Source organism: Salvelinus namaycush, chromosome 1, assembly GCF_016432855.1.
Source record: "Salvelinus namaycush isolate Seneca chromosome 1, SaNama_1.0, whole genome shotgun sequence".
Lineage (NCBI taxonomy): Eukaryota > Metazoa > Chordata > Actinopteri > Salmoniformes > Salmonidae > Salvelinus > Salvelinus namaycush.
The window spans coordinates 22,911,279-22,925,783 of record NC_052307.1 but is presented as its reverse complement, the minus strand read 5'-3'; the positions used below and the strand labels follow the sequence as shown (position 1 = coordinate 22,925,783).

The 14,505-nt window shown below is 44.3% G+C and overlaps 1 protein-coding gene across 1 annotated transcript in view; it reads right to left on the bottom strand.

Moving 5' to 3' along the window:
• LOC120051044 (hemicentin-1-like) overlaps positions 1-14,505 on the bottom strand; it is a 66,389-nt gene that overhangs the window by 41,395 nt on the left and 10,489 nt on the right. The window contains exons 10-23 of the mRNA XM_038997655.1: positions 13,553-13,674; positions 13,071-13,343; positions 10,061-10,202; positions 9,599-9,726; positions 8,696-8,809; positions 8,427-8,585; positions 8,039-8,233; positions 6,842-6,918; positions 6,282-6,426; positions 5,533-5,645; positions 3,236-3,395; positions 2,952-3,111; positions 1,319-1,446; positions 930-1,181 (exon numbers count right to left, since the gene is read on the bottom strand). Of these exons, the coding sequence (XP_038853583.1) occupies positions 930-1,181; positions 1,319-1,446; positions 2,952-3,111; positions 3,236-3,395; positions 5,533-5,645; positions 6,282-6,426; positions 6,842-6,918; positions 8,039-8,233; positions 8,427-8,585; positions 8,696-8,809; positions 9,599-9,726; positions 10,061-10,202; positions 13,071-13,343; positions 13,553-13,674 (2,168 nt within the window). The remainder of the gene's footprint in view (positions 1-929; positions 1,182-1,318; positions 1,447-2,951; positions 3,112-3,235; positions 3,396-5,532; positions 5,646-6,281; positions 6,427-6,841; positions 6,919-8,038; positions 8,234-8,426; positions 8,586-8,695; positions 8,810-9,598; positions 9,727-10,060; positions 10,203-13,070; positions 13,344-13,552; positions 13,675-14,505) is intronic.

The window sequence follows — 14,505 nt, the reverse complement described above, 5'->3', positions numbered from 1 at the left end:
TCTGACAAAATCACAATTTGAGTAGTTCTTCAAAGAAAATAAGTCATACCAATTATCAATCACTTAGATCATGTATTTCCAGGTAGAAATACCTTGCGAAGCAACTGCTCTCTATCTCTCTCGATCGTGCATTCTACTGTCTCTTTTATGTAGCAGGCGTAAAAGAGACAGAGGTGACAAGTAGGTGCACAATGGATTATGGTCATTTTAATAATGTTTACATCATGTTTCATGTTTACATACTGCTTTACTCATCTCATATGTATATACTGTATTCTATTCTGCTGTATTTTAGTCAATGTCACTCCGACATTGCTCGTCCTAATATTTATATATTTCTTAATTCCAATATTTTACTTTTAAATGTATGAATTGTTGTGAATTGTTAGATACTACTGCTCTGTTGGAGTTAGGAACACAAGCATTTCGCTACACTCGCAATAACTTCTGCTAAATATGTTTAGGTGACCAATAACATTTGATTTGATTGTAGTTAATTACCACATTTTCTGCGCTAAATTATCTAGAATATTGGCCTGTTGGAAACTACAACTCCCTACTACATCGCACAGTTCGGGCTTTATTTGATTTATCTCTAGAGAAACTGCAATGTGTGCATTGAGCTCACAGAAGGGAAAAAAACGAACAAATGGAATTCAAATAGTTGAACCGGAGTCAGTCAATTAGTTGTTTAAATGTTGGTTAATCGCTCAGCACCACTCATGTAAACCTGGAGGTATCTACTCTACCTAGAATATTACAGTTCTTGCTGTGTGAACTTCTTTTAACATGTAATGGTTTGGCTCAGTTAGTTTTCAGTGCTGATGGTAAGGGGTGTTATCAGCTGACAAAAGGATACATGGGTGTACAGTATTTGGAAAGAGAAAAGCTGCATCACATTGATCAATCAGATCCCTCAAGTTACCCACCTAGCACCTCCAGTTTGACCTCCATGGTGTCCTGTCCAGCAGTGTTCTTGGCCACACAGCTGTAGATGCCCTGGTCAGTGAGGCTGGCCCTGTGGATCTTGAGGGCTGCAGTATCCCTGGCCCAGACAGGACGTCCGTCGTGGAACCAGCTGATTTCAGGGCTGGGTTCCCCCTGAACCACACATGGCAGAACCACTGTCTGGCCTATCAGAGCCTTCAGCAGGGACGGAGCTGCCTGGATCTTGGGCTTAGCTTGGAAACAAACAAACAAGGTTTGTTTCTCATGATATCTATCTGCCTGTTTAGCATTTTGGGTCTTAGATGCACGACAGCATCTTGAACAGTGAAGTGAAACAGGCTGTACAACGTGACTATCCATAAGGAGGTACCTTGTATGTGTAAATTGTAGTTGATAGACACGTTGCCTGCTGGGTTTTTTGCTGAGCAAGTGTAAAGTTTACTATCAACCAGTCGGACATCAGTGATCTTCAGAGAGCCAGAAGGCAGCACGGTGAACCTGGACATGGAAAGAGGTCAGAGGTCAAGCTGGGATAACACTGTCAGGAGTTACACTGCATATGTGCAACCCTGTAGGTGTTTCTGTGTATATATGTGAGTGTGTGTATACATGTGAACGTGCATGCCTGTGTAGTTCTGGCTGTTGTAATACCATTCATATTGCACAATAGTAACTAAACTTCTCAACTGAACTGAAATCCCCAGCAGAATGTCATAACTATTTGCTTTAGTACCTACCCAGCTGCAGAAATTGATTATATGCACAAATATAAACAGTGCTCTGAGATGTATTTGGGATAAGTGTGTCTGCTAAGCAACTCAAATGTAGTTTGCTTAAGTGAAAACGATCTGGAACCACAGACTCCTCTTCAACACTGCACATGTTGCCGTACCACTCTGCTCCCCTACTGCTTCAAACCCAACCAGTAGCATGCATCATTGAAACAGAATGACTGGCTCAGCAGTCAGTGTCTAAGTCACCTTAGCAGAGAGCAGGGAGCCGAGCACACACTGGAGACATGGACCCAAATCACAGTCCCATCCATCTCCCCACATCACTACCCACTGTGGTGTACACTCATCTGTGTACACAGGCTGACTGGGACAAATTGAGCTAGAGGGGTCTGAGTGCAGCTCCCTAGCCACCCTAACTGACACAGTGCGGGCTAGTGCTCCTCTCCTCTCCAGCTGTGCTAGCTCTCTCTGTATACAGCACTGGGACTTGTGGTGGAGGAGGTGGAAGAGAACAGGGTTACGGCAGCAGACACTCAGAACACCCACTGACTGAGTTATTCCAACAATCAGCTCCCCCTGCTCACACCGGCTGGGCCAGGGGATGGGGGGTAAATAGACTGCCGGATGGAGAGAATGCATCTGTCCGCTCCTGTGGCTTGGCTGAGGGCTAAGAGGGTTGTTGGTGGATGTGTGTTATTCTCATCAGACAGCCAGGGCTGGTAGAGAGTCAACATGCTCTTTTATGGCAAGAGATCCACAGGGGAGCCAAATGTCAAACAGGCTTTACTTCTGTCTCTTCTTCCGTCAGTGTTCCTCCCTTCTTCCTGTCAGCACACCCCTCCTCTCCTCCCTCTCTCCTTCCTGGCTCCACATGAATCATCCTCATTCTACCACAACCATAGCTTTCAACACTGTTGCTCAGTTCCTCCAGGGACAGGTCATGGCCAGTAAGTCTCTAATCTGTGCCCTACAGACAGACACCACCAGACAGTGAAGTCTGTACCGAGCGACCACAGACCCAGGCATGAGAGAGTCATGTGTGGAACCAGATGTTATTCCTCAGAGAAGTTGTTATTACTCAACCGTTAATGGCTGCTTTGTATAGCAGCCGGCTTCAATCAACATCCCTTGTAAAAGGAGTTGGTTAGTTAAGTCAGGGGTAAGGTAATCGCCTTGGTATGGTGAGAAACTTGCCCTTTATTGCCTATTTAACATTTTCACTGCTATACTCTTATGTGACCAGTACTGGGAGATGGGACTTCCTCTTACCAGGCAGTGACTGGAGGGATGGGCTGGCCGTTCCTGCTCCATGTGACCAGGGGAGAGGGACTGCCCTGGACCTCACAGGGGAGGATGACCTCAGAGCCCACTTCGGCAGCCATCTTAACTGTGTTCTCCTGACTGCTCACACCTACGATCTTAGGCTTGGCTGGGGGAAAAGTAAACATTATATATTTTACACAGTACCTCTATCAATGAAACACTTTGAAGAGAGGCCATTGACATTGCAGGCACTGGACAGCCTTTGCAGTAAGTACATTTGCAGCGCTTACTGTTGACACTAAGCTGGATCTCACGGCTGGCGTAGCCCACTGCACTGGTGGCTGTGCAGATGTATATGCCTGCATCCTCTGCAGTGGGGTTGAGGATGTGGAGGTAACCATCATTGTCTGACTGGGCAGAGGACATGTCCCTGGGCAGGGGCTCCCTTCCCTGGGGGCAGAGCAGGCAGAATGAGGCCCGGGCCCAGATACACACTCAACTGCACTGGGACACATACAGTGGGGAGGACAAGTATTTGATACACTGCCGATTTTGCAGGTTTTCCTACTTACAAAGCATGTAGAGGTCTGTAATTTTTTATCATAGGTACATTTCAACTGTGAGAGATGAATCTAAAACAAAAATCCAGAAAATCACATTGTATGATTTTTAAGTTATTAATTTGCATTTTATTGCATGACATAAGTATTTGATACATCAGAAAAGCAGAACTTAATATTTGGTACAGAAACCTTTGTTTGCAATTACAGAGATCATACGTTTCCTGTAGTTCTTTACCAGGTTTGCACACACTGCAGCAGGGATTTTGGCCCACTCCTCCATACAGACCTTCTCCAGATCCTTCAGGTTTCGGGGCTGTCGCTGGGCAATACGGACTTTCAGCTCCCTCCAAAGATTTTCTATTGGGTTCAGGTATGGAGACTGGCTAGGCCACTCCAGGACCTTGAGATGCTTCTTACGGAGCCACTCCTTAGTTGCCCTGGCTGTGTGTTTCGGGTCGTTGTCATGCTGTCATACATGGCCCCATCCATCCTCCCCTCAATACGGTGCAGTCGTCCTGTCCCCTTTGCAGAAAAGCATCCCCAAAGAATGATGTTTCCACCTCCATGCTTCACGGTTGGGATGGTGTTCTTGGGGTTGTACTCATCCTTCTTCTTCCTCCAAACACGGCGAGTGGAGTTTAGACCAAAAAGCTATTTTTGTCTCATCAGACCACATGACCTTCTCCCATTCCTCCTCTGGATCATCCAGATGGTCATTGGCAAACTTCAGACGGGCCTGGACATGCGCTGGCTTGAGCAGGGGGACCTTGCGTGCGCTGCAGGATTTGAATCCATGACGGCGTAGTGTGTTACTAATGGTTTTCTTTGAGACTGTGGTCCCAGCTCTCTTCAGGTCATTGACCAGGTCCTGCCGTGTAGTTCTGGGCTGATCTCTCACCTTCCTCATGATCATTGATGCCCCACGAGGTGAGATCTTGTATGGAGCCCCAGACCGAGGGTGATTGACCGTCATCTTGAACTTCTTCCATTTTCTAATAATTGCGCCAACAGTTGTTGCCTTCTCACCAAGCTGCTTGCCTATTGTCCTGTAGCCCATCCCAGCCTTGTGCAGGTCTACAATTTTATCCCTGATGTCCTTACACAGCTCTCTGGTCTTGGCCATTGTGGAGAGGTTGGAGTCTGTTTGATTGAGTGTGTGGACATGTGTCTTTTATACAGGTAACGAGTTCAAACAGGTGCAGTTAATACAGGTAATGAGTGGAGAACAGGAGGGCTTCTTAAAGAAAAACGAACAGGTCTGTGAGAGCCGGAATTCTTACTGGTTGGTAGGTGATCAAATACTTATGTCATGCAATAAAATGCAAATGAATTACTTAAAAATCATACAATGTGATTTTCTGGATTTTTGTTTTAGATTCCGTCTCTCACAGTTGAAGTGTACCTATGATAAAAATTACAGACCTCTACATGCTTTGTAAGCAGGAAAACCTGCAAAATCGGCAGTGTATCATAATACTTGTTCTCCCCACTGTATCTAGGCCAAAGGTTCAAAACCCAACTTCACTTCTGATGCCTGCTATAATTACAGAGCCGAGCCCCCTTCCCAAATTAAACTAAATAGATGCTCTCTCTCTCTCTCTCTCTCTCTCTCTCTCTCTCTCTCTCTCTCTCTCTCTCTCTCTCTCTCTCACTCACACACACACTTCCCTTTTGAACACAATATGGCTTTTGCAGACTACCTTTCATCTGACAAGAATATACATTTAGTTCACTCTAGTGCACTAATCTGAGAATGTATGGAACAAGGCTATGAAAAAACGTTCCTTAACACAGGCAGCCGTATAATATATAAACAAGTGTTACGTTAGTTTAAAGGTTATTAACATGATGTTAGTTGCCATTCATTTTAAAACAGATGGGCTGTGATTATAATCCCCTCTAGATTCCCTTGTGCTAAATTACATGATTTGTCACGGGCCATTTGTCATATGTGTTTCGAGAGATGGAGCCAAAACCATCATTAGAGAAAAAATTGCTTCCAAGCAGAAAGCATAACATCCTACCTTGGACCAGACAATAGTTGGCTTGGGAACTCCACTGGACTCACATGACAGGGTGATGGCCACACCCTCATTGGCTATGTAGTGGTATGGACCAGCGCTGATCTCTGGGGGCACTGGAAAAGTAGGTCACAAGTACAGCTGTCGACTGAGCATGGACAACCATGGAGGCAGAATTATCCCTGGATTTAGCTCACAGCATCAGCCTTCAAGGCATTTCTTCATTACAACTTGTTGATGAACCCTAATCTGTGTGTGTGTTTGTCATTATTGTCTATGGACAAAGTGACTGTTCATCAATGTATGCAGTCTTAACTATAACACTGCAGGGTACTCAAGTTACTCAGAGGTTGTTCTCCCATACTAATAGTCAGCATGTTCTTAAGATCATTAAATGACCCCATGACTATAACAGGTTGGCATTTATTGGGATGACTCATGTACTGGAGGCAGCTCTGCAGAGTGGTCACTAGCTGGCACAGCCACAAAGTCATGAATTCTGATTTTAAACCTAACCCTAACCCTAACCCTAACCTTAACCACACTGCTAACCCTAATGCCTAACCCTAACCTTAAATTAAGACCAAAAATCAACTTATTGTTTTCATGCATTTCTACGATGCAGCCAATTTTGACTTTGCAGCTAGCTCATCTAGTTCCTCCGTTCCCCTCAATAAACGTCAACCTGCATGACACTAGAGGATCTGCTATAGCCCTGTATTGACCATACTGTAAATCGTTTCTCCTCTCACCATGGACTTCCAGGCTGACAGATATGTTGACCGACCCCGCTATGTTCACCGCAGTGCAAACATACGTCCCAGCATCCTCTGGGAGTGCCCTCTCTATGTACAGGCTGCCATCACTCCTCAGGAATGTCCTGCCACTCAGCCGCAGCTAGGGAACAGCAATGGATTCAATTAGACAAAGGTAAACACACATTGCAAGAGGTAGTAAGATTGTAAGATTATTTGGGACAGGTCATCCTCACTTCATTTCCATTGTGGGTCCAGTGTCTCTCTGGCAGGGGTATTCCATCCAATAGCATGCAGGGAATGCTCAGAGACTGACCAATCCCAGTGGTGATGACTGGTGCACCATGTGCCAAAAAAGGGGGCTCTGTTGGACAAAGCGGGGGGATATCGTTACATGAGCAGACAGAGAGATACAAAGCAGCAGTAGAAAAAATAATGAACGATCAAACTGAAACTATTATGGGGAGAGGAAGCAATGGATACTAGTGTTATCTATCAGCAGAGAAAGGTAAGACTGAACACAAACACTAGTTCATACCCAGTCCACTGACACTGACTCTGGCCTCAGTCCTGATGGTTCCAAACTGGTTCTTGGCCTCACAGACATACACGCCTTCATCATCCAACCAGACACCTGTGGACCAATGTATAGCGGGGGGAGAATACTGTTATCATAACCAAAGATATATACAGATTGCACTCTATAGGATGGAAATATATCTACATGCAAACCTCAGTATGAGAAAGGTAACATGTGGAAGTACTGTATTTAGAGTTGACAAGGCAATACGAACAAGATTTCATTTTCATCAACTTTGTTTCAACCGTTTACTGGCATTATCTTGGTTTAATTATAATGTCATTAGGGTTAATTGAAAACTGATGAATACAATTAGGTGCAAAGTAGTACAGCTGCCTATACAACATGTCTTACACAGTATATTCTACTTAGAACACATGACGACAGATGGAAACATGATTAAATTGCCAGTGTCTACATGGCTGATGTCAACCCATGTGAAGAGTAAACAGTGAGAGTGATGTGGTTCATGCATGTACAATATTTAGCCTACATGCAGAATCTGACACATTAATTCATAGGACACTGGACTCTCTTACTATAAACAACGGCAGGTAAAGACAGAAGCATCTGCTGCCGTTTAAGCAAATCAGGTCAGTATGCAAACACAGACGGGGCGAGTGATGGAAGTCCACTTCTCCATGCAAATACTACTGTTTCTCCCTCGCCAATAAAAAATAACCCAGCCTATAAATATTGAGGATCTATGCTGTGGATATATCAATCTCTCTCTCTCTCTCTCTCTCCCCCTCCCTCCCTCCCTCCCTCACTGGCCAAGGCTAAAGTCATGGTCCAAAAGATATTATATCCACATCATACAGTTAAACTCGACTCAACCCTGATTTAACATGGAAATCTCTGTCAGATCTCTAAGGCCCTCAAAGTGCCTCAGTTTGCTTCACTGCAGGAGAAAGGGGAGACGCTCTATTTATTCAGCAGTGCCAGCTGTATCCTGTTACGCTCACTCTCTTAAGAAAACGTTTACTGAATCTGATCTGAGGGGCTCCACCTCTTCAATATTTATGAACCCAAAGAATGTCAGCCGTGCCAGTCACACACTTGGCGCCAATGGAGGTTCTGGTCTCTTTGGTGCCTGCTGCTTTGGTATGGAATGCAATAGTGGGATAGTGAAATATTGTAAAGAACAATAGTGGGAAAGGGACATAAGACTCACTCTGGATCAGGAGATGCCCTTTATCTAGTTGCACCTGGCTACCGCTGCTGTCTACGTTAGTGAGAATCGGTCTCCCATCATCTCGACGCCAGGTAACCTTGGGCAATGGGAAACCATGGGCGACACAGGGTAGGGTGACATTCTCCCCCACATCTGCCATCATGTCAACGGGGGTTTCTGAGAACAGAGGGGCCGCTGTGGGAGAAAGAGTGGGGAGATCAGCGTGAAGTTCTCTATACACAAATAGTGTATAAAAAGGACATATAACTACTCTACTTAAAATACATAAACAGTCTGTATTACACCTACTTGGTTTATATAAAGGGTGAAATGCCTTGCCATTATTACTGGTTATCTGAAAGTAGCATTAATTCAGTAAGGCCCTCACCTCCAACCTCCAGAATAACGGTAGCAGAGGAGGTTCCAGCCGGGTTTCTGGCCACACAGCTGTACTCCCCGGCATCCTTCTCCTGCACCCCTCGGATCTGCAGCGTCCCACGATGCACGTCCTGCTCAGCAAAAGGAACTGAGCCTACTTGTAGATCACCTGAGAAAAAACAAGAAAATTACACTCAGACACAGTGACTTATTAATGAATGCAAATATCAACCTAACAGGTATCACATCACAACGAATCACTCAGTGATCAGTATTTACCTTTGGACCATTTTACCAGAGGAGGGGGGACACCTGTTGCTTGGCATGCCAGAGTGGCATCACCTCCAACGGCTACCATCACAACCTGTTTCACCACCCAGATACTGGGTTCCTCTGTAGGGAGGGGAACCAAGATAGAGCTTAAATAATAAACATGACCAAAACATGTTTATTATCTGCCAATTCGGCAAGACAAGTTCACAATGCTATACATGATCAGAATAGCAAAGTAATGTGAAATTAATTTTGTAAATTGACTGGGCAGCGGCCCAGGCAGGAGGTAAAAATAGAAGTATCGCTGTCTGACATTTCACACGCCTTGTACGTCAGTGGAGACGTGACAGAGACAGATGCTTCAGTCGTCAAGAGAGAGAGACAGCTGAAAGGATAAGACGATGCATCCAGCCAGAGACCGGCATGATGGTGTCTTGACAGACCAGTGTTGTTCAAAATGACACTCCCAGACAAAAGTGAGTATAATACAAGCACACTCCAGGGAGAAGCTGCCATGGTCCATCAGTGGTGTGCCCTCTGTCAAGCACTCACTGACAGCAAGGCTAAAAATACATCCTGATGACTGTCAACCCTGCCCACACAGGGAAGTTTCAACCCACTGAGCAAGACAGGAGGAAATATGCCACTGTCAATCTGAGCTCGACTCACAGCTAGACAACATAGCCCAAACACTATGGATCAGAGAGAAATTCATTCAAACAGCACTCAACAAAGTTTTCTAACACATAAACCATACAATAGTGACCCTACTCTGAAAATGTATGCCTGAGGAAACAGTGGAAGATAATCTTGAGTTGAACTAGTCTAGAGAGAACCTGTCATAGCCTTTATAGAGCTGTCTCACTTAACCTATGGTAGGACTAGGGCTGTAACGACATCTCTACCTACCTGCATAATTGAGAGACACAGTCTGTTTAGCAGTTCCAGCCTTATTGGTTGCAAGGCATGTGTAGTTCCCAGCATCCTCAGGGAGGGCATCTCTGATTGTTAGGCTACCATGTTTGGATATAGCCATCCTGTATCATGTAAGACAGACATCAGTCATGGGAATTAATGTTTGTTGATTTAGATGATTACAAATGCAGATGTCTCAGTGAAATTCATCACTAGCTGTCCAAGGAAATGTTTGTATTGCTTAAGGCATTTCTCTTTTGAAAATGTATTTATTGGCAGCCATATGTAAATGTACAAAAAATCTGGAATAATATAGTTTTGTGGTTAGATGTAACTATAAAATTAAGCAAACAAGATGTGACATTTGTATATTCATAGTAGGCATTTAAAATAGAATCAAACAAGTCTCTGCAGCTGCTGTCGTGTAGGTGTTGAGTGGGCTGAGAGTTCCTTTACCTTGGCTGATTAGTGAGGAAGATGTTTCCATGACTCCAGAAGAGCTGTGGAGTGGGGGAGCCGGACGCTGTGCAGATGAAGTGGACCTCAGACCCCCTGGAGAAGGCTTGGCTCTGGGGGCTGACTACCACAGAAGGGGCCTCTACAGAGACAGAGAGAGAGGATCCATTGTAAAGGGCTGATGACTCAAGTCCCAGTCATGGCTTAATGATAAGTCATTTATTACAGGCAGCGGTGATCATGGCTAAACTGTGGTGAACCTCTGCTAGTCTGGGGGCAGATCAGGATTAACAGGGAGGGCCTGACGTCATGATCACAGCGGATCACAGTCAGAGACGTTTCAAATTTGTTTCATCGTTTTCAAATGCATTTTCAAGCGTCTGATGCCATGCCCATGATAGAACCTGCAATTTTCAACTTGCATCAATTGGGCTGATTTGAAACATGTTCTGACTGGGAGCATTTCTGGAGAAGTGGATAAGTCCTTCTACTAAGGCAGTAATGGAAAGCAGATGCCAGAGGCCTGGAGGAGGTATGGAGGAGGCCCTGGTGTGTTTAGTGTTTACAGTTTTTTCCAACTGCTTACAAACAAAATCTTTTCATGTCACACAATTTTTGAAACCTCTCACTCAAAGTGCAAAACTACACACCAAATATCCAAAACCATAAGCTATTTCTCAGCCTTTGACTCAGTTGTCAATTGCATAAAAACTTTTTTCAAGACACTACACACAATTCTCTACCTAAAACACAAAAATCTAACAGGAAGTGACTTGCTTTCCTTTTCCAAACACAACCAATCAAAATGCTACACTTATTCACCAGGTCACACACACACTCCTCACATGTGCAAACACTAATAGCTTAACTGATCACTAACCGATCACTGCTTTACTGTAGTATAGGCCTATAAATAGGTCAAATTATCTGTTTTGAACAATGGATGCCAACAATGGACAGAGAGCAAGAGGAGTAGGAGGGAGAGGAAGAGGAAGAAGAGGACGAGGGCAAAGAAGAGAAGGAAGGAGAGCCATCTCTGATGAGATTAGGGCAACACTTGTTGATCATGTGATCAACCACGGTTTGACCATGAGAGAGGCTGGACTGAGAGTCCAGCCCAACTTCCGTCGATTTACAGTGGCGTCCATAATTCGAACCTTCAGAAATGAGAACAGGTATGCAACTATCTAATGACTATTTTAGCATTACAGTAATGTACTGTAAAATACGTATGATTGCATAAACATTTGTAAACATTTGTAACTCTAAGCCATCCATTTACTGCACTGCATTGAATGAATGAGGTTGGTTATCATGCTGTACTACATTTTTTTGTACATTGTTTACAGTTCCTATGCTGAACACATACTGTGTTTGAATTCTGTACAGAGTGGAAAGGCAAAGACATCATGGAGGACGAGGACGCTTGTTTACAGATGTACAAGAGACTGCAATTGTAAATATGGTTTTGGCCAACAATGCAATTAGGAATCGAGAGATAAGAGAGCATATCTTGAATAATGACACCATATTTAACAACATCAATGCTGTAAGCCTGTCGACCATACAACGCATCCTCCAACGGCACCGAGTGACGATGAAACAACTTTACAAGGTGCCATTTGAGAGAAACTCTGACAGTCAAGAATATGCGACATGACTTTGTAGAGGTACTGTGGGGCAAAAAAGTATTTAGTCAGCCACCAATTGTGCAAGTTCTCCCACTTAAAAAGATGAGAGAGGCCTGTAATTTTCATCATAGGTACACTTCAACTATGACAGACAAAATGAGAAAAAAAATCCAGAAAATCACATTGTCGGATTCACCATGAATTTATTTATGTGGATGAGGTTGGCTTCAACCTCACCAAAACCAGGCGCCGTGGAAGAAATGTAATAGGACAGAGGGCAATTACCAATGTCGCTGGACAGCGTGGGGGTAATATAACTATGTGTGCTGCCATCACTCAAAACGGGGTCCTCCATCACAATGCCACCCTGGGTCCGTACAACACCGGCCATATGCTCACTTTTCTGGATGCAATTTACACAGTGCTTGTCCCTGATCCAGATCAGGAGCCTGCTAGATGGGACAATGTTAGTTTTCACCGGGCTGTTCTGGTCCAAAACTGGTTTGCCACCCATCCACAATTTGTAGTTTTGTACCTACCCCCATATTCACCTTTTCTAAATCCCATAGAGGAATTCTTCTCAGCCTGGCGCTGGAAAGTGTATGATCGCCAACCCTATGCCCGCATGCTGCTTCTCCAGGCAATGGAGGACGCATGTGGGGACATAGAGGTTGCCTCTGTCCAAGGTTGGATACGCCATGCTAGGAGATACTTCCCTCGATGTTTGGCAAGAGAAAACGTATCTTGTGATGTGGACGAAGTATTGTGGCCAGACCCAGGCCGGAGAAGAGATGAAGCGTAGCTTAGCACTGGTGACTGCCCCCCCCCTACCAATTCCTGGACTGCCCCCCCGGGACCCCCCACACACACAATTGTGTTATTTACTGTATTCTAAAGAATATACTTTTGGTTTGCATATGTTTATGGTTTTGTTGTATGCTACTGTATACAACAGTAATTTTTGGCCTAATAAATATTTTCTGTTTCTACATTGCATTGGTGTTTACAGTGTACTTGTTACCCCTCTCAGCAGATTACTTTCACTGTAGAACATTGTATTGAAATGTAGATATAAGCCTATGAAAGACCAAAGAGCTTTAGATTTAGAACAACAGTGTTTACATGGTATATCCAAAAATGTACTATTATGAAAGCAGTGTTTGCCATTTGATGCAAATGCTTCAGTCTGACATGTGTTTATGGCATTTTGAATGCAGTGTTACATTTTGAAGGAGATGTGAGGCATTTTGCATTTTGTGTGTGCAGTTTTGGGAATTGTGTGTAGAGTTTTGAAAAAAGGAGACAGTTTTGAAAATGTGTGTAAGCAGTTGGAAAACACTGTAAGCAGATAACAGTTGGGGTGCGGTGAGCTACAGTACCTGGGACAAGCAGCCACACTGTGACTCGGCTGTCTCCATGGGCGTTGGTGGCCACACACTGGTACTGGCCGGCGTCCTGGGGCCGCAACCCACTGATCTCCAGGAAGGAGTTGGGCAAGACCCTTACCCTCCCGGAGCGGGTCAGGATAGTGAGGCCAGCCCGCTGCCAGGTCAGGTTGTGGCGCATGGAGCCCTCCACCTGGCAGGCCAGCACAGCCACGGCCCCCACAGTAGAGCTCACATTCACTGGGGCCTTCAGCACCGGAGGAGGCTCTGTCTCATGGGAAACACAGTCAACACAGTGAGACAAACAACACACTATCAGCAGGGACTAAACAGTACAGACATAGTTTACTGTCAATGTTAACATTTGGAATTACATGTTTTATATCAGTGGACTTTATATCAGCAATATATAAGAAGTATTTTGGAATGCTATTCATATATTTGAAGTGGTGTATGTGTGTGTTCTTCTGACATACCTCTCACAGTCAGCTGTGTGAGGGCTCGTCCCAGTCCCGCGCTGCTCTGAGCGATGCACTCGTACAGACCCTCATCCTCACCTGAGGCATGCGGAATTTCCCATGATGCTTTGCCAGAGAACCTGAGACATATGAACAGTTAGCTGGCAGGTGAATGATGATGGGAACAGGATACTGTCTTACAGCACTGACAAATTAGCCTCTCTGGCACAGAGACACAGTGAATTCCTCTCGCCAGAGGTCGGCATTATTTAATGTACACTACCGTTCAAAAGTTTGGGGTCACTTATAAATGTCCTTGTTTTTAAAAGAAAAGCACATTTTTTGTCCATTAAAATAACATAAAATTGATCAGAAATACATTGTAGACATTGTTAATGCTGTAAATGACTATTGTAGATGGAAATGGCTTATTTGTTATGGAATATCTACATAGGTGTACAGAGGCCCATTATCAGCAACCATCACTCCTGTGTTCCAATGGCACGTTGTGTTAGCTAATCCAAGTTAATAATTTTAACTTTTATCATTAGAAAACCCTTTTCCAATTATGTTAGCACAGCTGGAAACTGTTGTTCCGATTAAAGAAGCAATAAAACTGGCCTTCTTTAGACTAGTTGAGTATCTGGAGCATCAGTATTTGAAGGTTTCGATTACAGGCTCAAAATGGCCAGAAAAAAAGACCTTTCTTCTGAAACTCGTCAGTATATTCTTGTTCTGAGAAGTGAAGGCTATTCCATGCGAGAAATTGCAGATCTCGTACAACGCTGTGTACTACTCCCTTCACAGAACAGCTCAAACTGGCTCTAACCAGAATATAAAGAGTGGGAGGCCCGGGTGCACAACTGAGCAAGAGACAAGTACATTGGAGTGTCTAGTTTGAGAAACAGACGCCTCACAAGTCCTCAACTGGCAGCTTCATTAAATATTACCCGCAAAACACCAGTCTCAAC